The sequence below is a fragment of the Phyllobates terribilis genome, unplaced genomic scaffold (assembly GCF_046119375.1).
Source record: "Phyllobates terribilis strain yellow unplaced genomic scaffold, ASM4611937v1 Scaffold_2__4_contigs__length_985480577, whole genome shotgun sequence".
Taxonomy (NCBI): Eukaryota; Metazoa; Chordata; class Amphibia; order Anura; family Dendrobatidae; genus Phyllobates; species Phyllobates terribilis.
The window spans coordinates 39836823-39862847 of NW_027362762.1; the positions used below are offsets into that span (position 1 = coordinate 39836823).

The 26025-nt window shown below is 44.3% G+C and overlaps 1 protein-coding gene across 1 annotated transcript; it reads left to right on the forward strand.

Annotated features, from left to right (window-relative positions):
* The first annotated feature begins 462 nt into the window (after positions 1-462).
* LOC141244089 (odorant receptor 131-2-like) lies at positions 463-25331 on the forward strand. Its single transcript, XM_073668981.1, has 3 exons — positions 463-590; positions 20641-20702; positions 24376-25331. The coding sequence occupies exon 3, from the start codon at positions 24417-24419 to the stop codon at positions 25329-25331; it is 915 nt and encodes a 304-aa protein (XP_073525082.1). The 5' UTR covers positions 463-590; positions 20641-20702; positions 24376-24416.
* The last annotated feature ends 694 nt before the right edge of the window (positions 25332-26025 follow it).

Below are 26025 nucleotides of genomic sequence, written 5' to 3' on the forward strand. Positions count from 1 at the left end.
CTTGCAGAGGAATCTTATTCTAGTGCTGCTGGTAAATTGTAAAGCGCTGCGGAATATGTTAGCGCTATAAAAATAAAAAATTATTATTATTATTATTATGACAGAGTGAGACCAGTTGACGACAAATGAAAAAGGTGTATCGGCAGTCATTGAGGGGTTAATAAGTAGCAAAATACTAAATGCACAAAAAAATATTAAAATATATGCTGTGAATTTGAGCAAAAAAATGTAAAAATTAATCAATCATTAAAGCATAAAAATAATGCATAAATTAGCAATACAATATTTTATGTAAACCTCACTTTGGAGTTGCATAACTATTAGTTACTTACACTTCATGACCTAAATTCATAAAGGATATTCTTGTTAATCATGTGGGACACTTGTATTTGGGGCATGAAGTCATCCAAACCTCTTGTGCAGAGAGATGATGCAAATCAAGAACTCCAGCCCCGACCTGACCTCAGACTGAGATCTCTGCTGGGAGCAAGAATCCTATAAATGTCGTCCTCTGTGCATCTCCATGAAGACATGGGAAGTTTTATCAAGATGTGACTAATCTCCGGTTGGAAGAGGCTTTGAATATCTAAGTAAGTTTTCTTTTATTTCATTTTTAACACAATTCTAATTGCAATTCTGTTTTTCAGAAATTTTAAGCAGCCTAAAATTATTTTAGAAATTTAAATAATCGGTGAAATTTAAACACCAACCAGAAACTTATTTTGGAAGGGCAAGCTCTGATATTTGCACTTATACTGTACCTGTGCCTTTTTTATTTCCTGAAATGTCACATTTTATAATCTGATTTTTCATTAACGATTCATACAATGTAAGAAAACGAACATTTTCTATAATAATTTTACATTTTCTGCATTTCCTCAGAAAGCGACCTTTGAGTGCTATTACCATGTTGTGCTTTCCTTTACTGTTGCGATGCAGTTTAATACAGATGATTTTTTTGTAATTTGTTTCATGCCAGTTGAATTTTGTTTAACTTTATGCATTTTTTTATATATACTTCTCACCATGCATCTCTCACACATATACTTCTCACCATGCATCTGATCCTCACATATGCTGCTCATATACTGCTCACCTGAAGACTTAAGAACCAAAATTGTGAAAAATATCAACAATCTGGTTACAAGTCCATCTCCAGAGATCTTGATGTTCCTTTGTCCACGGTGCGCAACATATTCAAGAAGTTTACAACCCATGGCACTGTAGCTAATCTCCCTGGACGTGGACGGCAGAGAAAAATTGATGAAAGGTTGTAACACAGGAGAGTCCAGATGGTGGATAGCAGCCCCAATCAAGGTCCAAAGAAATTCAATCTGTCCTGCAGGCTAAGGGTGTGTTACACACATACCCGGACTGACTGGCGTGAGCGTGGTTAGTGATCCCACTGGACCATGAACCGAGGAGTGCCTGGAGGGGCGTAACTAAGCATCAACTTGGTCCGACCTAGGTCGCACGGCAGCTCAGTCGACTCCGTGAACCAGGGAGGAACCGAGCAGAGGGACCAGGTGCTACTCCAGGTCAGACCCTGGTCACAGCTGTTGACCCACACTGGGGAATGCAGGAACGGGCAGGCACGGCTGGTATGCAGACGGGTGGGTACTGGCAGGCACGACTGGTATGCAGATAGGTGGGTACTGGCAGGCACAGCTGGTATGCAGACTGGCAGATACAGGCAGGTAGGAACGCAGGCTGTATAGGGACCAGTACAGACTGGGATACAGTAACAGAGCCGCGGGTGCGATGGACTAGCAGTGCAGAACCACAGGCATGGAAGACAAGCAGAGCAGAGCGAAACCGCAAGTGCGGTGGACAAGCAGAGCGAAACTGCAGGTGTAGTGGAGAAGCAGAGCAGAGCGAAACCGCAGGTGCGGTGAACAAACAGAGCAGAGCGAAACCGCAGGTGTGGTGGACAAGTAGAGCAGAGCAAAACCGCAGGTGCGGTGGACAAGCAGAGCAGAGCGAAACCGCAGGTGCGGTGAAAAAGCAGAGCAGAGCTAAACCGCAGGTGCGGTGAACAAGCAGAGCAGAGCAAAACCGCAGATGCGATGGACAGAACAGAGCAGAAGGTGCAGGCAGACAGGACAGGGCTCTGTTCACATGGAACAGACTGGAAAATACAGGAAGATAGTTAGAACACAGGAGGTAGATACGGAGGCAGGGAAAAGGGACAAGCAGAACCAGATACACACAAGGTACTTACAATGAAGTAGCGAGTGGACACAAACCTCACAAACAGAAGTACAGAGACAACGAGTTGGAGTTAGGTACAGGTTCAACTTCAGACACTGCAGGAAAAGGGCAGGTACGGACATAGAGACAAACAGGTAACGGGCTAGGACACAGTTCAGACAGGAACTGAACCCGGAACAAGATACAGGAGCGAGTCTGGGAACTCAGCCCCCATGGTGGCGTAAACAAATTAGAAGTCACAGATACAGACAACGGGCCTGGGTATACAGCCCCCAGGGTGGCGGAAACAGACTAGAAGTCACAGATACAGATAACGGGCCTGGGTATACAGCCCCCAGGGTGGCGGAACAGACTAGAAGTCACAGATACAGATAACGGGCCTCCACTGTCACCAGACCTGAACGCAATTGAGATGGTTTGGAGTGAGCTGGACTGCAGAGTGAAGGCAAAAGGGCTACCAAGTGCTAAGCATCTCTGGGAACTCCTTCAAGATTGTTGGAAGAAAATTTCTGGTGACTACCTCTTGAAGCTCATCAAGAGAATGCCAAGAGTGTGCAAAGCAGTCATCAAAGCAAAAGGTGGCTACTTTGAAGAACCTAGAATATAAGACATATTTTCAGTTGTTTCACACTTTTTTGTTAAGTATATAATTCCACATGTGTTAATTCACAGTTTTGATGCCTTCAGTGTGAATGTACAATTTTCATAGTCATGAATATACAGAAAAATCTTTGAATGAGAAGATGTGTCCAAACTTTTGGTCTGTACTGTATGTGAATAAGCCCAAATTCTTCTGGGAAAGTGTCTTGTGGACAGATAATACCAAGATAGAGCTTTTTGGTAAAGCACTTCATTCTACTGTTTACCGAAAACGGACTGAGGCCTACAAATAGACGAACACTGTTCCTACAGTCAAATATGGTGGAGGTTCAAAGATGTTTCGGGGTTGTTTTGCTTCCTCTGGCACTTGACAGGATGGACACTGGTGCTGGTTCATGCTTGATGGGTTCTGTAACGCTTAACAAGATGGGTAACAGGTCTAGGTGCTGCTTCAGACTTGATGAGTTCTGGTTCAGGTATTCAGGTTCAGTAACAGACAGGATGGGTTCAGGTTCAGGTACCAACAGAGAGGTTTCAGGTTCAGGGACAGACAGAGAGGTTCCAAGTTCAGGTATTGTGTACTTGTTACTTGTATTGTGTATTTTATATATCTTTGTGTTTTTTTATGTCTGTATTGTGTATTTGTTGTGTGTATTTATGTGGATCAGTAATGTTGAAAGCCATGCTGTTGGCAATGTATTTTGCCATCAGGGACACCCAGGCAGGTAGGTTTTAACTGAGGTACCAAACTAAGCATACTGTCCAGTGCCAGCATCAGCAGCAGGATGTTGTTGGAAGATGCACCCCTAGGTTGGAAGTCACTCAACAAACTACTGGGGAAGAGCCGATGGTTGATCTGAGTTTGAGCAATGCTCATGACGGGCCAGGTCAAAGCCGCAAGGACATCTTGGTGCTGATATCGCCTGGTCAAAAGGAAATATCAAAAGTTGCAGAGAAATCATAAAGTTCAGAACTTGGAATGTATGAACCATAAAACAAAGGCAAACTGGACATTGTCAAAGCCAAAATGGACAGAGCAGGACTCAAATACCATGACTAAGGCTATATGCCTTGACGTGTTGATTTTTGTAGATCCAATGTGAATTGGTCTGTTTGCTATATGAAATTTTTAATTTTCTCCTAATAAACTGAAGATCCATCGCTGGAGACTTTCTTTTTCGCTTACTGCTGTCTGCAGCCATGACCTGGGCGTATCCCTGCGTTGCTCCTTCCACGGTACAGGAATTAATTACTTGGAGAGCTAACTCCTTTTTCCCTTCTCCCTTGTTTCCATTAAAAGACTAAAGAGAGCCATTCAAGCAGACAAAGAACTTTATCACCAAAATATATGTACAGAGATAGAAAATGAACATTTGAATGGCAAGACCAGGAAGGCATACCAAAAAATCAAAGAGATATTACGAAAGTTTCAACCAAGAGTGGGAATGTTGAAAGACGCCAATGGTAACGAACTAACTGACCAGGGCCGATCAAGGAAAGATGAAAAGAATACACATAGCACGACTACAAGAACGACTCAGTGATACGGGAAGACACCGAGACTGGAAATGATATCGAACCGAACATCTTGAAAGACGAAGTTGTTGCTGCGATAAAGCTTCTGTCAAAAAACAAAGCCCCGGGATGTGACAATATTCCAATAGAGCTAATAAAGTCTTCTGAAGCAGCAGTTGATGTCATCACACGCCTGTGTCAACAGTTATGGACAACTGGTAAATGGCCCGAGGACAGGACAAGATCCATGTTTATTCCTATTCCAAAGAAGGGAGATGCTACCAACTGTGGAAACTATCAGACTATTTCGATTATACCTAATGCCAACAAAATACTACTAAAGATCCTACAAAGACAGCTACAGCCTTACTTTGACGAAGAGCTGCCAAAGGAACAAGCAGGATTCAGAAAAGGAAGAGGTACAAGAGATGCAATTGATAACATTACATGGATAATGGAAAAGGCCAAAGAATACAACAAGGGGATCTATTTTTGCTTCATCAACTACAGCAAAACCTTCAACTGTGTTAATCACCAGAAACTTTGTAACACCATGAAGGTTATGGGTTTGCCAAACCATTTCCATCAGGCTCATTAGGAACCTTTACATTGACCAAGAAACAACAGTCTGAACGTAACACGGCAACACGGCAAGGTTCAAAGTAGAGCGAAGCATCAGATAAGGCAGCATGGTGGCTCAGTGGTTATAATTGTTGATTGTCCAAATCCCCAAAGGACAACATTTACAAGGAGTTCGTATGTTCTCCCCGTGCTTGCGTGGATTTCATGCGGTTTCCTCCCACACTCCAAAGACTGTGAACATTAATGGAGCTATATAAGCGAGTAAAATAAATAGTGTTAAAGGTCAGGATTCAGTGTATGGCAGAATTTTTCTGTGCCTAAACTAGATATGGTTAATAAGAGTCCATCAACGTCTTCATATAGTGTCCATCACCATCTTCAAATAAATCACCATTCATATGTATAGAAAATAAAGAGGTTGTCCACTACATTGATCACCTATCCTTAGAATAGGTCATCAATGTCTGAACGGTCGAGGTCTGACACCAGCACCCCCGCCGATCAGCTGTTCTTGGTATTGGCTGCGTTGGCTCCCTGCCGGAAATGCTCCATTGCAGAGCTGCTCCGTCTTCTTATTTTAATAGGAGGCAGATGTGCAGTACCCAGCCATGGCCACTATCAAGAGACAGAGCAGCTCCGCAAATGAGTATTTCCAGCCAGTGGCCACCGCCTCCGAGAACAGCTGATTGGCAGAGGTGCCGGGTGTTGGACCCTGACCGATCAGACATTGATGGCCTATCCTTTCATAGACTATCACGGTCTATTGACCCTTTAAGGTGATTTTAGGGGTTGGAAAAATGGACCGAATTCTTACCCAGAAAAAGTGCTACTCTCTGAACAAGGAAAGTTATTAAAAAAATTTAAAAAATTTGACTTTTTTCAAAAGCTTTTCAGAATAACTGTGTTTTTTCAGTAGTAAAAGGTTGATGATTAATTTCTTGGTGGGCTTAAGTCCGCTTGTAAATGTAATGGCAAAATAAGACCATCTCTTGACAGTGGACGTGTCATCCACATTGAGGATTGAAGAACAGCTTCATTATAAATTGAAATGTAAAAAAGAGCTGACACTCATTGTATTTAGAAAAAAAAAGCTGTGACCCTTTTTTGTTCTATGACTCCCCGCTGTGGACAGGTAATTGAAGTGGGTTATCTGATGGTGGGCAGACATAAAGTCTTTACAAGATGCTGGGAGGTGAGACTTTTCTCCCCTGTGGGGATAACTCTTTCTGTCTTCAAAAGCAACACAGGGCAATGATATCAGATGCCCTGGCACTGGTTACAACTTACTAGTTATGAATATTGTTTTTTTGTAACAGGCATAGGTCCTACAGTAATGGGAGTCATATTTTCGGCATTGTAGTACAATCTGCCGATCAGCCCAGAATTAATATCAGCCAGATGGATAACATTATACAGGTGCATCTCACTACATTAGAATATCATCAAAAAGTTAATTTATTTCAGTTCTTCAATACAAAAAGTGACACTCCTATATTATATAGAGTCATTTCACACAGAGGGATCTATTATATAGAGTCACTACACACAGAGGGATCTATTATATAGTCATTACACACAGAGGGATCTATTATATAGAGTCATTACACACAGAGGGATCTATTATATAGAGTCATTACACACAGAGGGATCTATTATATAGAGTCATTACACACAGAGGGATATATTATATAGAGTCATTACACACAGAGGGATCTATTATATAGAGTCATTACACACAGAGGGATCTATTATATAGAGTCACTACACACAGAGGGATCTACTCTATAAAGTCATTACACACAGAGGGATCTATTATATAGAGTCATTACACACAGAGGGATCTATTATATAGAGTCATTACAGACAGAGGGATCTATTATATAGAGTCATTACACACAGAGGGATCTATTATATAGAGTCATTACACACAGAGGGATCTATTATATAGAGTCATTACACACAGAGGGATCTATTATATAGAGTCATTACACACAGAGGGATCTATTATATAGAGTCATTACGCACAGAGGGATCTATTATATAGAGTCATTACACACAGAGGGATCTATTATATAGAGTCATTACACACAGAGGGATCTATTATATAGAGTCATTACACACAGAGCGATCTATTATATAGAGTCATTACACACAGAGGGATCTATTATATAGAGTCATTACACACAGAGGGATCTATTATATAGAGTCGTTACACACAGAGGCATCTATTATATAGAGTCATTACACACAGAGCGATCTATTATATAGAGTCATTACACACAGAGGGATCTATTATATAGAGTCATTACACACAGAGGGATCTATTTCACGTGTTTATTTCTGTTAATGTTGATGATTATGGCTTACAGCCAATGGAAACACAAACGTCATTATCTCAGTAAATTAGAATACTTTATAACAACAGCTTGAAAAATGTTTTTAAAATCTGAAATGTCTGATCAGTAAATGCCTCAATACTTGGTCGGGCTCCTTGTGGATCAATTACTGCATCAATGCGGCAATGTGGCATGGAGGGATCAGCCTGTGGCCCTGCTGAGGTGTTATGGAAGCCCAGGTGGCTTTGATAGCAGCCTTCAGCTCATCTGCATTGTTGAGTCTGGGGTAGAGATGAGCGTTGTTCTACTCGAACTGTTCGCCAATCTCAAATTCGAGCTGCTTTGGGCGGTGTTCGAGCCGTTCGGCGAACACGAACGATTTGAGAAAAATTTGGCTGTTTGAGGTTATGTTCGATAACTGTTCGTGCACCAAAATCATAACTGGATTTTTTCTCAGTAATGATGAAAATTAATGTTAATACGCAGTTTGAGTGTACAGCGGGGTGGGGGAGGGGCAGGGGATGGATCTCTGCAGGAATAATGAAGATCTCCATTTTTTTTTCTCTTTCCCGCATTTACAGTGGGGAGGTGCAGTCTGTCAGCCTATCAGCAGCGCACACACGGAGCGAAGTGCTGTTTTTCACACAAGCAAGGGCATGTGTCATTGGCAGTGTATGTCACATGTCCTTGCCCTATAAGACCAAGCCATTTTCCCCGTCGCCACCATTTTCTCACTGCTGCAGCTGCGTGTTAGATGGCACCGCTGTTGCTGTGTGCGCTATACCTTGTTAATTTCAAGCCAATTTTCGCACAAATCTACAGATTGGGAGTAGGGAATAGTTGTGATTGCAGTCCTTTTAAGGACTAGGTTACAGCATTTCCTACGACTTTTATCAGGCAGGTCTGTGCTCTTAAATAGATAGATTGTGGGAGTAAAGACTAATTGTAATTGCAGTCCTTTTCAGGACTAGGTTACATCAGTTCCTATCAGTTTTTGCCAGGCAGGTCTGTGCCAGTGCTGTGCAAGTTTTTTTCACAGCATTTGGCTGAATCTAGCAAAGCTAATCCTTTTTGGCCTATTGCAGAGTGTGTTAGTCAGTGGAGTAGCCTATCTGTGTTGCAAGATATACCACCTGTGTATAGAATACCAATTTTTTTATTGCACCTAGTGAAGTAAAATCTTTTGGGCATAGCATCATTCTATTAGTCCATCTATACTGACCTCCATCAGGTTGCAAATTGAATATAATTTTTTTCTGCATCTAGCTCTGAAAAAATATTTGGGCTTCTAGCAGTGTGTGGGAATTGTTCTATTAGTCCATCTATACTGACCTCCATCAGGTTGCAAACTGAATATAATTTTTTTCTGCATCTAGCTCTGAAAAAATATTTGGCCTTCTAGCTGTGTGTGGGACTTGTTCTATTAGTCCATCTATACTGACCTCCATCAGGCTGCAAATTAAAAATAATTTTTATCTGCATCTAGATCTGAAAAAATATTTGGCCTTCTAGCAGTGTGTGGGACTTTCTCTATTAGTCCATCTATACTGACCTCCATCAGGTTGCAAATTAAAAATAATTTTTATCTGCATCTAGATCTGAAAAAATATTTGGCCTTCTAGCAGTGTGTGGGAATTTCTCTATTAGTCCATCTATACTGACCTCCATCAGGTTGCAAATTAAAAATAATTTTTATCTGCATCTAGATCTGAAAAAATATTTGGCCTTCTAGCAGTGTGTGGGACTTGTTCTATTAGTCCATCTATACTGACCTCCATCAGGTTGCAAATTAAAAATAATTTTTATCTGCATCTACCTCTGAAAAAATATTTGGGCTTCTAGCTGTGTGTGGGACTTGTTCTATTAGTCCATCTATACTGACCTCCATCAGGTTGCAAACTGAATATAATTTTTTTCTGCATCTAGCTCTGAAAAAATATTTGGCCTTCTAGCAGTGTGTGGGACTTTCTCTATTAGTCCATCTATACTGACCTCCATCAGGTTGCAAACTGAATATATTTTTTTTCTGCATCTACCTCTGAAAAAATATTGGGCTTCTAGATGTGTGTGGGACTTGTTCTATTAATCCATCTATACAGACCTCCATCAGGTTGAAAACTGAATATATTTTTTTTCTGCATCTACCTCTGAAAAAATATTGGGCTTCTAGCTGTGTGTGGGACTTGTTCTATTAGTCCATCTATACAGACCTCCATCAGGTTGCAAATTGAATATAATTTTTTTCTGCATCTACCTCTGAAAAAATATTTGGGCTTCTAGCTGTGTGTGGGACTTGTTCTATTAGTCCATCTATACTGACCTCCATCAGGTTGCAAACTGAATATAAATTTTTTCTGCATCTAGCTCTGAAAAAATATTTGGCCTTCTAGTAGTGTGTGGGACTTTCTCTATTAGTCCATCTATACTGACCTCCATCAGGTTGCAAATTAAAAATAATTTTTATCTGCATCTAGCTCTGAAAAAATATTTGGCCTTCTAGCAGTGTGTGGGACTTTCTCTATTAGTCCATCTATACTGACCTCCATCAGGTTGCAAATTAAAAATAATTTTTATCTGCATCTACCTCTGAAAAAATATTTGGGCTTCTAGCTGTGTGTGGGACTTGTTCTATTAGTCCATCTATACTGACCTCCATCAGGTTGCAAACTGAATATAATTTTTTTCTGCATCTTGCTCTGAAAAAATATTTGGCCTTCTAGCAGTGTGTGGGACTTTCTCTATTAGTCCATCTATACTGACCTCCATCAGGTTGCAAATTAAAAATAATTTTTTTCTGCATCTAGCTCTGAAAAAATATTTGGCCTTCTAGCAGTGTGTGGGACTTTCTCTATTAGTCCATCTATACTGACCTCCATCAGGTTGCAAATTAAAAATAATTTTTATCTGCATCTACCTCTGAAAAAATATTTGGGCTTCTAGCTGTGTGTGGGACTTGTTCTATTAGTCCATCTATACTGACCTCCATCAGGTTGCAAACTGAATATAATTTTTTTCTGCATCTTGCTCTGAAAAAATATTTGGCCTTCTAGCACTGTGTGGGACTTTCTCTATTAGTCCATCTATACTGACCTCCATCAGGTTGCAAATTAAAAATAATTTTTTTCTGCATCTAGCTCTGAAAAAATATTTGGCCTTCTAGCAGTGTGTGGGACTTTCTCTATTAGTCCATCTATACTGACCTCCATCAGGTTGCAAGTTAAAAATAATTTTTATCTGCATCTACCTCTGAAAAAATATTTGGGCTTCTAGCTGTGTGTGGGACTTGTTCTATTAGTCCATCTATACTGACCTCCATCAGGTTGCAAACTGAATATAATTTTTTTCTGCATCTAGCTCTGAAAAAATATTTGGCCTTCTAGCAGTGTGTGGGACTTTCTCTATTAGTCCATCTATACTGACCTCCATCAGGTTGCAAATTAAAAATAATTTTTTTTCTGCATCTACCTCTGAAAAAATATTGGGCTTCTAGCTGTGTGTGGGACTTGTTCTATTAGTCCATCTATACTGACCTCCATCAGGTTGCAAACTGAATATAATTTTTTTCTGCATCTACCTCTGAAAAAATATTTGGGCTTCTAGCTGTGTGTGGGACTTGTTCTATTAGTCCATCTATACTGACCTCCATCAGGTTGCAAATTGAATATAATTTTTTTCTGCATCTAGCTCTGAAAAAATATTTGGCCTTCTAGCAGTGTGTGGGACTTGTTCTATTAGTCCACCTATACTGACCTCCATCAGGTTGCAAACTGAATATATTTTTTTTCTGCATCTACCTCTGAAAAAATATTTGGGCTTCTAGCTGTGTGTGGGACTTGTTCTATTAGTCCATCTATACTGACCTCCATCAGGTTGCAAATTGAATATAATTTTTTTCTGCATCTAACCCAGCCAATAGTTTTGGCCTAATACCACAGTTTGGCCACTCAGCTCTGCTCGGTTCCCATCCATTGTTTTTTTGTGCAAACAACTCCAGAGTTGTGAATTAGTTAACCACCAAAATGAGTGGAAAAAGGCCTGCTGCTGGTGGAAAGGGGAAATGTCGTGTTGGGAAGGGGAAAAAAGGTTGTGTCCGTGGGGTAGGTGTTAAAGCAACAGTAACATCTGCAGAAGATAGACCATCTTCCAGCCAAACTAAAATGTCTACTTCTTTTAGCGGACAATGTGATAAGATCCCTTTCTTACGGCCACGCCAATCGCTACAAATTCTAGATGAGGCACAAAAACAGCAGGTGCTTCAACGGATATCAAGTGCTCCTTTAAGTGGGCTCTCCTCCACATCAACTTCAACATCACAAATACTCCAGTCCTCAAAGGTGTCACCCCAATCGCACTTGCTTCCTCACAGCTCCCAAATCTCCAGCTGCCTGTCTGAGTATGAGGTAGAACAGATGGTTGAGTCTGCAGAGCTGTTTACTCATACTATAGCCTGGGAATCAGAGGTCGACTCCAGCGCTTCTGTGAATCCAGACGAGGAAATGATCTGCACTGATGCCCAGAATCTTTATGAGTCGGATCCAGGACCAGACGCAGAAGGTTCTGACCATAATGTAGACCCTCATTCCCAAACTGTAACTCCTGTTGGTGGAGACAATGAGGAAGACGATGATGAGACTCAAATACCTGATTGGAGCGACAACTTTAGTTTTTTGTCAGGGCAGGAACAGGTTGGCTCTGAGGACGACGGGTGTGATAACGCACAGGGTGATGATGATGAGGTTGGAGATCCCACTTACTGTCAACCCACAGTCAGCCAAGAGATGAGGTCAGCAGAGGAGGTGGAGGAAGATGCTAGTGACGACGAGGTCAGGTTGCGCCTTCCTGGACAGAGACGTAGTACTGGAAGCACGTCAACAACTGCATCCTCAAACACAACTCTGCCTCTCACCACAAGTCGTGGTGGCTCTTCAGGTCGCATGGGTGCTAAGCCTTGCATAGCCTGGGCATTTTTTCAGATCGATAAAGATGACCCAACTCGTGTTATCTGTAACATTTGTCAGCAAAAGCTAAGTAGAGGCCAAAAAATACATAGTTTGAGTACTTCATGCATGAACCGGCACATGGACATGAAGCATAAGTTGCAGTGGGAAGCTCAGTGTGCTACAATGCGGCCTACCCGGCCGGGCCAACCACCGTCTGCCATATCTTGTGCATCCGCGGCCTCTTCATCCTCTGTGACTGGGGGGACAGCAGTCACACCTGTTTTGGGGCACAGACCTGCCACCTCTTTACCCGCAACAGCCAGCGTGATTGGCAGGTCATCATTTTCTTTGGAGGTGGTAACACCAGCTGGTGTTGAGCGCTGTCCGACATCGATAGCACCACCTTTGGATCAAGGCAACCTAACATGTCCCCCTGCATCTTCCTCACAGACCGGCAGTTTGCCGGGGATACCCTTATCAACCCTGTCTAAGCACAATAGCCAGCCCTCGGTCCCTCAGATGTGGACAAGTAAAAGACCATTTCCTCCTAGCCATGAGAAAGCTAAGAGGTTGAATTTCACCATCTGCAAGCTCTTGGCTACAGAAATGCTGCCTTTCCGCCTGGTGGACACAGAGGATTTTCGAGACCTTATGTCCGTCGCAGTGCCCCAGTACCAGATGCCCAGTCGGCACTACTTCTCAAAGAAAGGTGTGCCTGCGCTCCACCAGCATGTCGCACACAACATCACCGCTTCTTTGAGAAACTCTGTGTGTGACAGGGTGCATTTCACCACAGACACTTGGACGAGTAGGCATGGACAGGGGCGTTACATGTCGCTGACTGGGCACTGGGTAACTATGGTGACAGCAGGACAAGGGGCTGCTGTCCAAGTCTTGCCGTCCCCACGAGTTGTGCGTCAATCCTCTTTATGTCAAAGTTCCTCCACTGCTTCTGCCTCCTCAACCTCCTCTCGGTCTTCCACCTGCACCCAAAGCCTGTCTGGTCATGCCACAAGCTTTCTAACTGCGCAGAAGGAATCCTGCACACATCCTTACTATGCTGGCAGTAGGGCTCAACGTCATCAGGCGGTTTTTACATTGAAATGTCTGGGAAATGTGAGTCACACAGCTGAGGAGTTGTGGTCAGCTCTGGAGAACCAATTTCATGAATGGTTGTCTCCACTGGACCTGAAACCAGGGAAGGCCGTGTGCGACAATGCTGCAAACCTGGGTGCGGCCCTTCGCCGGGGCAATGTCACACACGTGCCTTGTATGGCTCACGTGTTGAACCTGGTTGTCCAGCAATTTTTAGCCCACTATCCGAGACTAGATGGCCTTCTGCAGAGGGCACGGTCGCTGTGTGCTCACTTTCGCCGTTCGCATCCCGCAGCTCAGCGACTTACATCTCTACAGAAGTCGTTGGGCCTGCCACTTCACCGGCTAAAATGCGATGTGCCTACCCGGTGGAATTCAACTCTGCACATGTTGCAGCGACTGTGGCAGCACCGACAAGCCCTGGTGCAATACGTTCTGACGTATAGCCTGGGCCAACGAGATCCAGAGGTGGGGCAAATCACGCTGGAGGAGTGGTCTCAGATCAGGGACCTATGCACCCTTCTGCACAGTTTTGAAATGGCGACGAAGATGTTTAGTGCTGACGATGCCATTATCAGCATGACTGTTCCGGTGATTTACATGCTGGAGCACATGTTAAACAGAATTCGGAGTCAGGTGGTGGCACAAGAGGAGGTGGAGGAAGTAGAGGAGGAGGAGTTGTATGCGGAAGGGCTAACATCTGCAAGGTCCAGACGGTCGGCAGCACCAAGGCGGCAGGCACGTGAGGGTGGGGGAGATGGTTTTACCAGGGCGCATGGTAGCAGCCAAACTAGTGAGGAAGGTGCAGGAGCCCAGGAAGAAGTGGAGGACGAACTGATGGAAGACTCATCAGATGAGGGAGACCTTGATCACATTTCTGTTGTGCGAGGTTGGGGGGAGAGGACAGAGGAAGGAAGCATGATTGTTACCTCGCCACCAACACAACAGGGACTTGGTGCTCCTGGATGCGCAACACACATGAGTGCCTTCTTGCTGCACTACCTGCAACATGACCCTCGAATTGTGAGAATTAGAAATAATCCTGACTACTGGGTTGCCACACTGTTAGATCCCCGGTACAAAAGTAAATTTGCCGAAATTATTCCTGCCATAGAAAGGGATGCACGCATGCAGGAGTATCAGCAGAGACTGTTGCAGAATCTTACATGTGCTTTTCCACAAAACACCAGTGGTGCACGTAGTGAATCTCACAGTTCCAACTTGCCAACCGTGGGACCGTCAAGTGTTCAGCACTCAAACCGTAACAGAACCACAGTATCTGCTGGTAACATCAATTTTGCGGAATCATTTCACCACTTTTTTAGCCCATCCTTTGCAAGGCCACAGGAGACAAGAAGTCTGACACATAGTCAACGCCTAGAGACGATGGTACAGGAGTATCTCCAAGTAAACATTGAAGCCATGACTGTGTCACTGGACCCTTGCTCTTTTTGGGCTTCCAATCTGGATAAATGGCCGGAGCTAGCCACTTACGCCTTGGAGATCTTGTCATGCCCCGCAGCCAGCGTTCTGTCTGAACGTGTGTTCAGCGCTGCTGGTGGTGTGCTGACAGATAAGCGCACGCGGCTCTCCACTGATAATGTAGACAGACTCACGTTCATAAAGATGAACAAATCATGGATCCGAAACGACTTTTCTACCCCTGTGTCATCCTGGGGAGAGTAAAAGCTTGATGATTGGTTAAAATCACCCTACCAACCGTTTTAAGCTTTCAAATTACTAATCATGTTTATCTGTATCTTGGCTGGAAAATAATTTGGGCTTTGTAGCAGTGTGCAGCACTGATTCTATTAGGCCATCTATAATAAGCTCCACCAGATTTAAAATTACTAATCATGTTTATCTGTATCTTGGCTGGAAAATACTTTGGGCTTTGTAGCAGTGTGCAGCACTGATCCTATTAGGCCATCTATACTAAGCTCCACCAGATTTAAAATTAATAATAATTTTTAGCTGCATCTAGCCCGGAAAATAATTTTGGGGCTCCGAGATGCGCAAGACACATAAGTGCCTTCTTGCTGCACTACCTGCAACATGACCCTCATATTGTCAGAATTCGAAGTAATCATGACTACTGGGTTGCCACACTCTTAGATCCCCCAAACTTTTCGATCAACCTTTTCATTTTAATAAAGACCAAAAAAATGGTCATTTTTGAAATTATAAGCATTAGCAGGTTATTAGAAACTGAAATCAAACAGTTTTCAACTCAAAACTTTATTCTAGGTGATGTTACATTTTCACATAGGACCCCTTGTTCGAAAGGAGCTTCTGAACTCTCTCGTCCATTGAATTTGTCAGGTTTTGGATGGTTTCTGCTTCAATTGTTTTGCATGAGGACAGAATACCCTCCCAGAGGTGTTGCTTAGATGTGAACTGCCTCCCGCCATCATAGACACTCCTTTTGATGATGCTCCAGAGGTTCTGAATGGGGTAGAGGTCAGGGGAGCATGGGGGTCACACCATAAGTTTGTCCCCTTTTATGCCCATATCAGCCAGAGATGCAGATGTTTTATGTGCAGCATGAGATGGTGCATTATCATGCAAAAAAATGATCTTGCTGTGAAATACACGGTTCTTCTTCTTGAACCATGGCAGGAAGTGCTGTTTGAGAAAATCCACATACATTATGGAGTTCATCTTTAGCGCCTTCAGGGATCCTAAAGGGGCCGACAATCTCTCTCCCCATGATTCCAGCCCAAAACATTACTCCACCTCCTCCTTGTTGGCGCTGTAGCCGTGTTTGCGTGGGGTGTCCATCAACCAGCCATCCTCCACTTCATCCATCTGGACCATAGAGCGCTGCACGGCACTCATCCGTGAACAAAACAGTTTTGAAATCAGTCTTCATGTAATGTTTAGCCCACTGGAGCCATTTCTGCTTGTGTGAAGTGGATAGAGGAGGTCGACAGGATGGCGTATGCACAGCTGCAAACCTCTGAAGGACCCTGCATCTTGTTGTTAGGGGGACGTTGGAGGCACCAGCAGCTTCAAAAACTTGTCTGCTGCTATGACAAGGCTTTTTTGCCGCTGCTCTTTAAACCTGACGTAATTGCCTGTAGGAAAGAGTCCTCAATTTGCCCTTATCAGCACGCACACGTGTGTACTGTGAATCAGCTACATACTTCTTGATTGCCAAGACACTTCATCCTGATCATCGCACAATGTTGATTGTAGTCATGCCTTGACCTAAACACTCCACAATTTGTTGCTTCTCAGCAGCCGACACATCCTTTTTCTTTCCCATTTTGGCAGAAAATGTAGGCTGCTTAATAATGTGAGACAGCCTTCTTAAGTAGTCTTGCCTTTCATTGGACACACCTGCCAAACTAATTAGCACAGGTGTCTGCAATTGCTTACAGTGATATAGAGAGCCCTGACACACATCACCATCAATGAGTTTAACTGACAAACAAACAAATTCTTCCCTTATCACTCCTAAACACTTTTTGCATAATAATTTGGAACACAGTGTACATGTGCTTTTCCACAAAACACCAGTGGTTCACGTAGTGAATCTTACAGTTCTAACTTGCCAACCGTGGTCTGTATGGAGTTGTTCAATAAAGGGCCCAAAATTAAGATAACATAGATGGGAGAGGTCTCTATGAATAGGAATTCCTAAGTATTTGATACCCTGTGAGGGCCAGGCAAAGGGAAAGTTGGACTGGATGGAATCCTATATGGATTTGGGGAGGGAGACATCGAGGGCCTCAGACTTCGCTGCATTGATTTTAAAATTTAACCATGTAACAAAGTGATCTATTTCAGCAATAACAGCATGGATGGATATATGTGATTGAGTGATATATACTAGGACATCATCAGCAAATAGAGAGCACTTGTACTCGGTGCCTCCCACCTCAATCCACCTAATATTGGGGTTATGGCGAATTGATGAGAGCAGGTGCTCTGTCACTAGGATGTATAAGAGAGGGGACAGAGGACATCCCTGCCTTGTCCCATTGGTGATTGTGAAAGGTGATGAAAATGTTCTGATGCACCCCCTGGGCCTTGGGACACCCGGAGCCGGACCCTTTTTGGTGGATGCTGGTGGTTGTAGTCTTCGTGGCGGCGACCCGGTTCCGTGGCTCAGGGTGGTCAAACCAGTGGTGGAACTATTTATGTGGTTTTGATGTTTAAATGTCCGACTACGCCACACGTGGATTGCGGTCAGAGTGAACCGCCGCTACAGGGCAGACCGCTGAGGCTGGTGTTGTGGGTGCAGCAGAGCGTAACATAACTCCCCACGGGAGGAGTATAGCCTCAGGGCAGTGTATGCGGAGGATGGGGGTGATGGTGCAGGGCAGCAGCAGTAATGACACGGAGTCAGTGATGCAGTCCAGGGCCTTTACTCACAGCTCTTATTATCCAGACCACGTCTGCAGGTAACGGCTGCCCACGTCGTACTGTGCTCACCAGGTGAGGGGCTCAGACAACTCCCAGATAACTTTGGAGCGCTTCACAGGACCCCCTTTGTGTGTCCTTTGTCTGGCCTTTCTTACCAACCCTTCTGTCCGGCTGCCTCGGGCCTCCTCTTGGTAAACTTGGCGCCAGTTTCCCTGACCCTATGTGGTGCCTTCCTAGCGGGTGTAGCGAGGGGCTGCGCCACATAAAATGTCAGAGCCTCCGGTTTCTAGCTGAGGGTCGTTTCCTGCCTCCACTAGTTTCGGGGACCGGTCTCCCCCTTTGGCCTGACCCCTCCACGCAGGTGGATTCGGGCGTGCGGTGGCGACTCGCCCGTCCGCACCCCTGGGATCCCTTCCTTCCTCGTTCCTGGAGCCTTCTCCGCTCCTCTTCCTTCCTTCTCCCTCTTCCAGGCCTGGGCCTCTGTTACTAGGCCCGACTCCGGAGCAGAGCTCATGCAGAGCCCCTGCTCCCTGCCACTTCTGCTCAGACTTCTCTGCACTGAACTAAGATGGTGCCCACCTTTTATACTCCCTTCTCAATGCACCCAGGAACTGCTTCCTCCCTGCTCCTGCACTACAGGGTTCCCCTTCCTCAGTGTTCCCTCCCCCCACTCCAGCCAGGGACAGGGACTGTCGTGCTCATCTCAGAGGCATATTGGTCGCCCTGCCCCACGGCAATGTGGTGTAATGCATGCAGGTGTCGGGTCCTGATCCACACTCCATCCTTACCTGAGAGTGAGATATCACACCTCTGGGTGAGGTGCAATACCTCTGTAGCAACCGAGCCCTCAGGGTGCTACCATCTATTTATCTTCAGCCTAGGTGACGTATTGTGATACAGGGCCGTGATTTTGGCTATAAAAGGGTCCCCTAGACCCCTACCCCAAGCTTTTTAAGAGAATCATATATGGCGTGCCAGGAGACTCTATGGAATGCTTTCTCAGCATCCAACGAGAGTATCTAATTACAAATTTTTAACTGCATCTAGCCCAGGAAATACTTTGTGCCTAGTAGCAGTGTCTGCTAGTCAGCGGATTATCCCGGCTGTTAAGCAAGCTACACCACCTGTAGTTTGGACACTTAATTTTTTCAAAGGAAATGCTTCGGGACCACGGGATACTCAGTGAAGAGCATCAGGAGGCACCCCAAGGCATAGGGGCTGGGACTGGCAGTAGGATGCCTTGCGGTGGACAGCCGAGCTCGATCCTTATAAAAGCTTTTTAACTGCAGCAGCTTTAGTGGACGCTACTGGAGCTGGAATTACGCGGCTGCTTGCATGAGACTTGCCTTCCAATAGATCCTTGTAAATGGATTTAAAGTGTATTCATTCAAATTAGAGAGACAATTTAAATTAAAAAGCTTAGAGCTGCCTCCACCACAGGGGGGCTCGCTCGACCCACCAGCGGACAGGCACCAGTATTGGGAGAGGGGGGCTGGCCGTCAGGGTTCACCGCGGCTCTGGCACAAACCTGGCGACACGGAGGTGGCACGGGCAGAAGCGGACTGAACGTGTCGGCTTCTCACTTTTTGGATTTTAGAAGGGCATGACATGCCTATATTTGTGTCTCCCCCTCCTTTTACTCCTCCACCTCTTTTATTTTCGCATGACTATATGTACTTGTCACTTTTCCATGTGTTAGTTGTGTCTTCTGAGCAGTTTGTCAGCTTTTGGACACCTTTGAAGGTGTTTTCTATGTGTTTCTATGTGTTTTTGTTTGCCTGCCATTGGTTTTAACGGTGTTCGAAGGTGTTCGACGAACAGTTCGACGAACAGTTCGGCGAACACACGGGTGTTCGATGATACCGAACCGAACTCGAACACTACGGGGGTGGCTCAACACTAGTCTGGGGTCTCTCATCACCACATTGATGCAGTAATTGATGCAAAAGGAGCCCGACCAAGTATTGAGGCATTTACTGAACAGACATTACAGTAGGACAACATTTCGGATTTTAAAATCATTTTTCAAGCTGATGTTATAAAGTGTTCTAATTTACTGAGATAATGACTTTTGTGTTTTCATTGGCTGTAAGCCATAATCATCAACATTAACAGAAATAAACACGTGAAATAGATCACTCTGTTTCTAATGACTCTATATAATATAGGAGTTTTACTTTTTGTATTGAAGAACTTTTTGATGATATTCTAATTTAGTGAGATGCACTTGCATATACCTATCTGTTGATATTGGATGTGTATACACTATACGTTCACTGGGAAGCACACAATAACCGGCCTAGTAGCGAAAGTAGCTGTTGCTTCGTCCATCAATCGTCAGTCAATTGTGTGATGGTCCTCACAGTTGTTGACAGCAGAGTGGTGTTCGTGACAAACTGGTTACAGCTGTGGGATATCAGCATGATTCCCTGGCTGTTCCCTGATACCCCTATACACATCAAATTAAATTTAGCCGAAATACACAGGTTCAGGTGACAGTCTAATGTGCATTAGGGGCGATGGCCAACCAATGGTCGGGGGAGATGTCAATTATGTATGTCCAATTTCAGATGGCCATTCGCATTGTTCTTACAGGGCCAAGCCACAGGCCAATGTATCCATTGCTGGCCTGTGTATGGAAGAGTCAGCTGAAATGGCTGTTGCCGGAACGGTTGGCTGAAACATCGTTTGGCTGACAGCCATCTAATGTGTATGGCGGGCATAACATACCGAATGGACACCTTTACCGCCATGGGAGTCCTAATGCAGTTAATGGCAAATTAACACAGCCTCTGAAGGTCCATTGAGATTGGGATGCCCTGGGAAATTACCAAGTTGGCCAGCGTGTATCACCAAGTGTGTATCAGACAAGTGTGTTGAAATGAATAAGACCTGAATTTAATACTATATATACAGACTGCATCTTCACATCTATAACCATCACACTCTAATCAGCTCTAATCAGCATGTCCATTTATCTATTCTTACAGGTATGTCATCACCCACCTTTCCAACTGTGTGAAAAATCTTACCTCCTCTATCCACTAACTTGGTATGTTTGAAAGCGGACCTTGTATGACCCCTGTTCACCACTTTTCTTTATGACCAGCCTGTTTTTATTTTGCTTGTGTTTTATACCCTGCATCTGGTTCAATTTGTAATTATCTGATTAAGATGGGTCCCCTCTGCTCCATCTGAATGAATTTGTTAGCATATATATTGTGAGTAGTTAGTCTGCTGACGTAGACTGCCAGTGTGTATCACCAAGTGTGTATCAGACATGTGTGTTGAAATGAATTAGACCTGAACTGCATCTGAAGGGACCTGAAGGAAACTGGAAACTCAGGCAAAGTAAACAATCTTTCTGTTTGTTTTCACTCTCTCCCCTGTAATCCTCCACTTTCTACTAACCCCCCTAATCCCTACACCAAGTAATGAACTCTTCATCTCTCGCTCCATCCTCCCCATCCATCTCACCTCCTCCTCAGAACTGTTCCTCGACATTCAATCCTGTGTCTCCAAATACAGACAGCCACCTCATGCCCTCTACTGCTCCCACCTACTAACACTTTCTCTGCTCCACCTCACGGCCAGCGATATCTCTCCAAATGCTGGTCCTCCTCACCACATCCCCACAGTTACATATCCACGATCTCTCACAAACTCTCGCAACCATTCTAACCTTACACCCATACGCCCAGCCCCCGACTCCCCAGTCCCACAAATAGGAACTCTCTGGAACGCTCGCTTCGTCTGACTAAATTTTCCTACATCCATGCTCTTTTCATTACTAACAAACTTTCCTTCCTCGGCATCACTGAAACCTGGCTCACCCCCTCTGACTCGATCTTTCTTGCTGCACTCTCCTACAGTGGATTCCACCCCCCCCCCCGCCCAAGCGGCAAGCATGGTGTAGGGGTAGGTTTTCTCCTGTCAGATAGCCGCTCCTTCACCCAAATCCCACTGCCGCCCTCCGTTACACTACCCTCTTTTCAGGTGCACTGTGTGCGTATCTACTCCCCCTCCAACCTCCAGCTGGCTGTCATTTACTGCTCCCCAGGGTCAGCCACCACCTTCTTTGACCATTTCACCACCTGGCTACTTCACTTCCTCTCCGCTGACATCTCAACTATCATCATGGGCGACTTCAAGTTACCCATTGACACTTTCCACTCATCTGTCTCTAAGCGTCTATCCCTCACTTCCTCCTTCGTCCTTGCTCAATGGTCTTCTGCAGCCACTCACAAAGATGGCCATACACTGGACCTCATCTTCACCTGCTTCTGTTCCCTACCCAACCCTGCTAATTCACCTCTCCATTTTTCTGACAACAACCGCGCAGAAATTTGAAACACCTTGACCTACACTGACTCTCTGAATACTTTCTCCCTCTTACAGACATTAGTTCCTTACATGATGCAGATTTTGCTGTCACTTTATATAACCCCACAACAGCTTCAGCTCTTAATTTGGTTGCTTGACCTGACTAAAGAACTGAGGCGGGCTTCCAGGGTTGCTGAGCGGAGATGGAAAAGGTCCCACTCCAATGAGCACTTCATCGCATTCAAACAGTCCCTTACTACTTTCAAGTCCACTCTCACTGCAGCAAAACAAACATACTTCTCATCTCTCATATCCTCCCTGTCTCACAACCTAAAACAGCTATTCAACACTTTTAATTCTCTCCTCTGTCCCCCCCCTCTTCATCCAAAGATTTTGTATCATTCTTCAAACAGAAGATTGACATCATCATAAAAAGCTTTTGTCTAAAGTCCCCACTGCCCCTCCTCATATTTACTCAACCCTCCTCCTTCAAAACCAGTTTCTCCACCATTACAGATCAACTTTCCTCTTTACTCTCCAAATCACATCTCACCACGTGTAAACTTGACCCACTCCCATCCCACCTCATCCTTAATCTTACCACAGTCTTCATCCCAACCCTAACCCTCCTCTTCAACCTGTCACTAACAACTGGTGTCTTCACCTCATGCTTCAAACATGTCTCGATCACACCCATCCTCAAAAAGCCCTCCATTGACCAATCCTCTATGTCTAGTTATCGTGCCATATCATTTCTCCCCTATTCCTCAAAACTATTGGAACAAACGTCCATTTTGAACTGTCCTCCCACCTCTCCTCCTGCTCCCTCTTTGACGGCTTACAATCTGGCTTCAGACCGCACCTTTCTACTGAAACTGCACTGACTAAAGTCACCAATGACCTACTAACTGCCAAATCCAAGCAGCAGTACTCGGTCCTCCTCCTCCTCCTGGACCTGTTATCTGCCTACGACACAGTGGACCATTACCTCTTACTACAGACTCTAATCTTGGCATCACAGTCTTGGCCCTATCTTGGATCTCCTCATACCTAATAGACAGGACATTCAGTATCTCCCACTCACACAGCACCTTTTCATCTCTCCCCCTATCTGTCGGTGTCCCCCAAGGTTCAGTCCCAGGGCCCCTGCTCTTCTCCATTAACACCTTCGGCCTGGGACAGCTCATAGAGTCTCACGGCTTTCAGTATCACCTCTATGCTGATGACACACACCTCTGGACCTGATATCTCCTCCTTACTAACAAGAATCCCACAATGTCTGTCCGCTATTTCATCCTTCTCTGCTAGATTTCTAAAACTTAACATGAATAAAACAGAATTCATCATCTTTCCACCATCTCACTCAACCCCCCCATCTGACCTATCTATCAAAGTAAATGGCTGCCCAATCTCCCCAGTCCCCCAAGCTCGCTGCCTCGGGGTAACCATGGACTCTAATCTCTCCTTCAAACCACATATCCAAGCCCTTTCCACTTCCTGCCGAATCCAACTCAAAAATATCTCCACACATTCCTCAACCACGAATCTGCAAAAACACGCCCTCATCATCTCCAGCCTCGACTACTGCAACCTCCTGCTCTGTGACCTCCCCTGTAACACTCTCGTACCCCTCCAATCTATCCTAAACTCTGCTGCCCGACTAATCCTCCTGTCCCCCCGCTATTCCCCGGGCTCTCCTCTCTGTCAATCTCTTCACTGGCTCCCCATTTCCTAGAGGCTCCAGTTCAAAACCCTAACCATGGCATACAAAGCCATCCATAACTTGTATACTCCATACATCTGTGACCTAGTCTCCTGGTACTTACCTGCATGCAACTTCCGATCCTCGCAAGATCTCCTTCTCTACTTCCCTCTTATCTCCTGTTCCCACAATCACATACACGATTTCTCCCATGCTTCCCCCCTACTCTGGAACTCTCTACCCCCAACACATCAGACTCTCGCCTACCATGGAAACCTTCAAAAGGAACCTGAAGACCTACCTCTTCCGACAACTTGTAGTAACCCTCGCTCCACCACACCACTGCACAACCAGCTCTACCCTCACCTACTGTATCCTCACCCATCCCTTGTAGATTGGGAGCCCTCGTGGACAGGGTCCTCTCTCCTCCTGTACCAGTCGCCGTCGCGTTTTTGTTCAAGATTATTGTAATTGCTTTTGCTATGTATGCCACCTTTTTCACATGTAAAGCGCCATAGAATACATGGGCTATAATAAATAATAATAATCATAGTCCTGTGTGGTTTAATGTGGAAAAATGCAAACCATTCTTGTTAAACTCAGAGGACCAAAACTATTCCAAACGTATGATTTAATATTGTATTTTATAGTTTTTTTTTATAATATGATTTCTCTTATCCTTTTTGTTGGCATTCTTTAGGTCAATCACAAATTTTAAAGCTACCAAAAGAGAAGAAGACCATGATAAACGTAACGTCAATCTACAGCAACAAGACTGAAGTATCCAATGATGGATTGACAAGTCAAAATATGAGAATTTTATTCCTGACAGTGATCTTTCCATCCTTCTGCTTGTACCTCTTATCTGTTATAGCCATATTATCCGTGTTCTTCACCACCACTCACATTCGCGAGAACGTCCGATATCTGCTATTCAGTCACATGCTCATTAGTGACTCTATTAAACTTTCTCTGTGCTTCGTTCTTCTCATATTGGCTATATACCTTGTCTTTATGCCAGTGAAATATTGTAGCATCATTACTGCATTTTCAGCCACCACAACTTTAATTACTCCTTACAATTTGGCCCTTATGTCCTTGGAACGCTACATCGCTGTTTGCTTCCCATTGAGACATGGTGAGATATGCACAGTATGGCGTTGTAATATGGCCATCATAGTGATATGGGTGATTGGAGCATTTCCTGTACTCACTGAGTTTGTTTTTTTATGTTATTTTGTAGACAGCAGTTTTTTTTCTTTTAAGTTAGTGTGTATATGGAAATATCTGCAAATATACAACTTTCAAATCACCATCAGGTTCCTCACTGTTTCCCTTAGTTTCAGCCTGGTGTTGCTTACCATATTTTACACCTACGTCCGAGTTATGTTAGTTGCTCGAAAGATCGGGTCAAGGAAATCTTCTGCTTCCAAAGCAGCAAAAACAGTGTCGCTCCACGCGTTTCAGCTCCTCTTATGCCTGTGCTCCTACAGCAGCACGTTCACTGAGACTCTCTTCAATAAACAATATGTCTACATGGCTGTCATCAACTTCTTTCTGTTCACCTGCTTGCCGCTGTATATCAGTCCATTCATTTACGGGATAAGAGATGAAGTCATCCGTCAATGTATAAGGAAATTTATCTGCTCAACATAGAAGTAAAAAAATTGTAATTAGTTAAAAAATGTACAGTACCTGAAGAAAAATTTCAAAAAGAATGAAAACATTATGTGCAAAAACAAAATAAAAATAATTCACAATTGGTAAACAATTTGTTAAATTGTTAATCTCTTTAAGCAGAGGCGGATCTAGGTTTTCCTGCACTCGGGGCAAAAAATCTGTTTGGCGGCCCTCCTATACACAGCTTAGGTGGTTTGAGTAGTCGTCAAGTGACCGCTCATATGCAATTTGCACACTTACATTCTCTCAATATTCAGTGAAAACTATAGCCCCTGCTTCATTGAGTGAAGCAGGAAGAGGGGTATTTCGACATGTGAAGATAAGTATGGAAATTGCATTTGAGTGGTCACACGATGACAGCTGGAACTGGCAAGCTGAGCCGAATCCTGACAGCGAGTACATTAAATGCTGCTGGGATTGGGCATGCTACAGTGCTTCATTTTATAATTAAAAGGGCTGCCCGGGTTTGTGATGAAAGTCTGCTGTCACTCTATGTGACTTCTGAATCGTCACAGAGTGCACACTGCCTGCTGTCAGGATTGTCTGGTACTGGCAGCGACTAGACGTGCTGGGCCTCACTCAATATAAGTCAATTGAGTGAGGCAATGCATGTCTAGTCGGCATGTGACCGCATGTATGCAGACACTTGACCTCCTGCTCTTGCTGCCGA

Bases quoted from the DNA above. Each gene is read 5' to 3' on its own strand.
- LOC141244089 (XM_073668981.1), top strand. From the start codon at position 24,417: ATGATAAACGTAACGTCAATCTACAGCAACAAGACTGAAGTATCCAAT.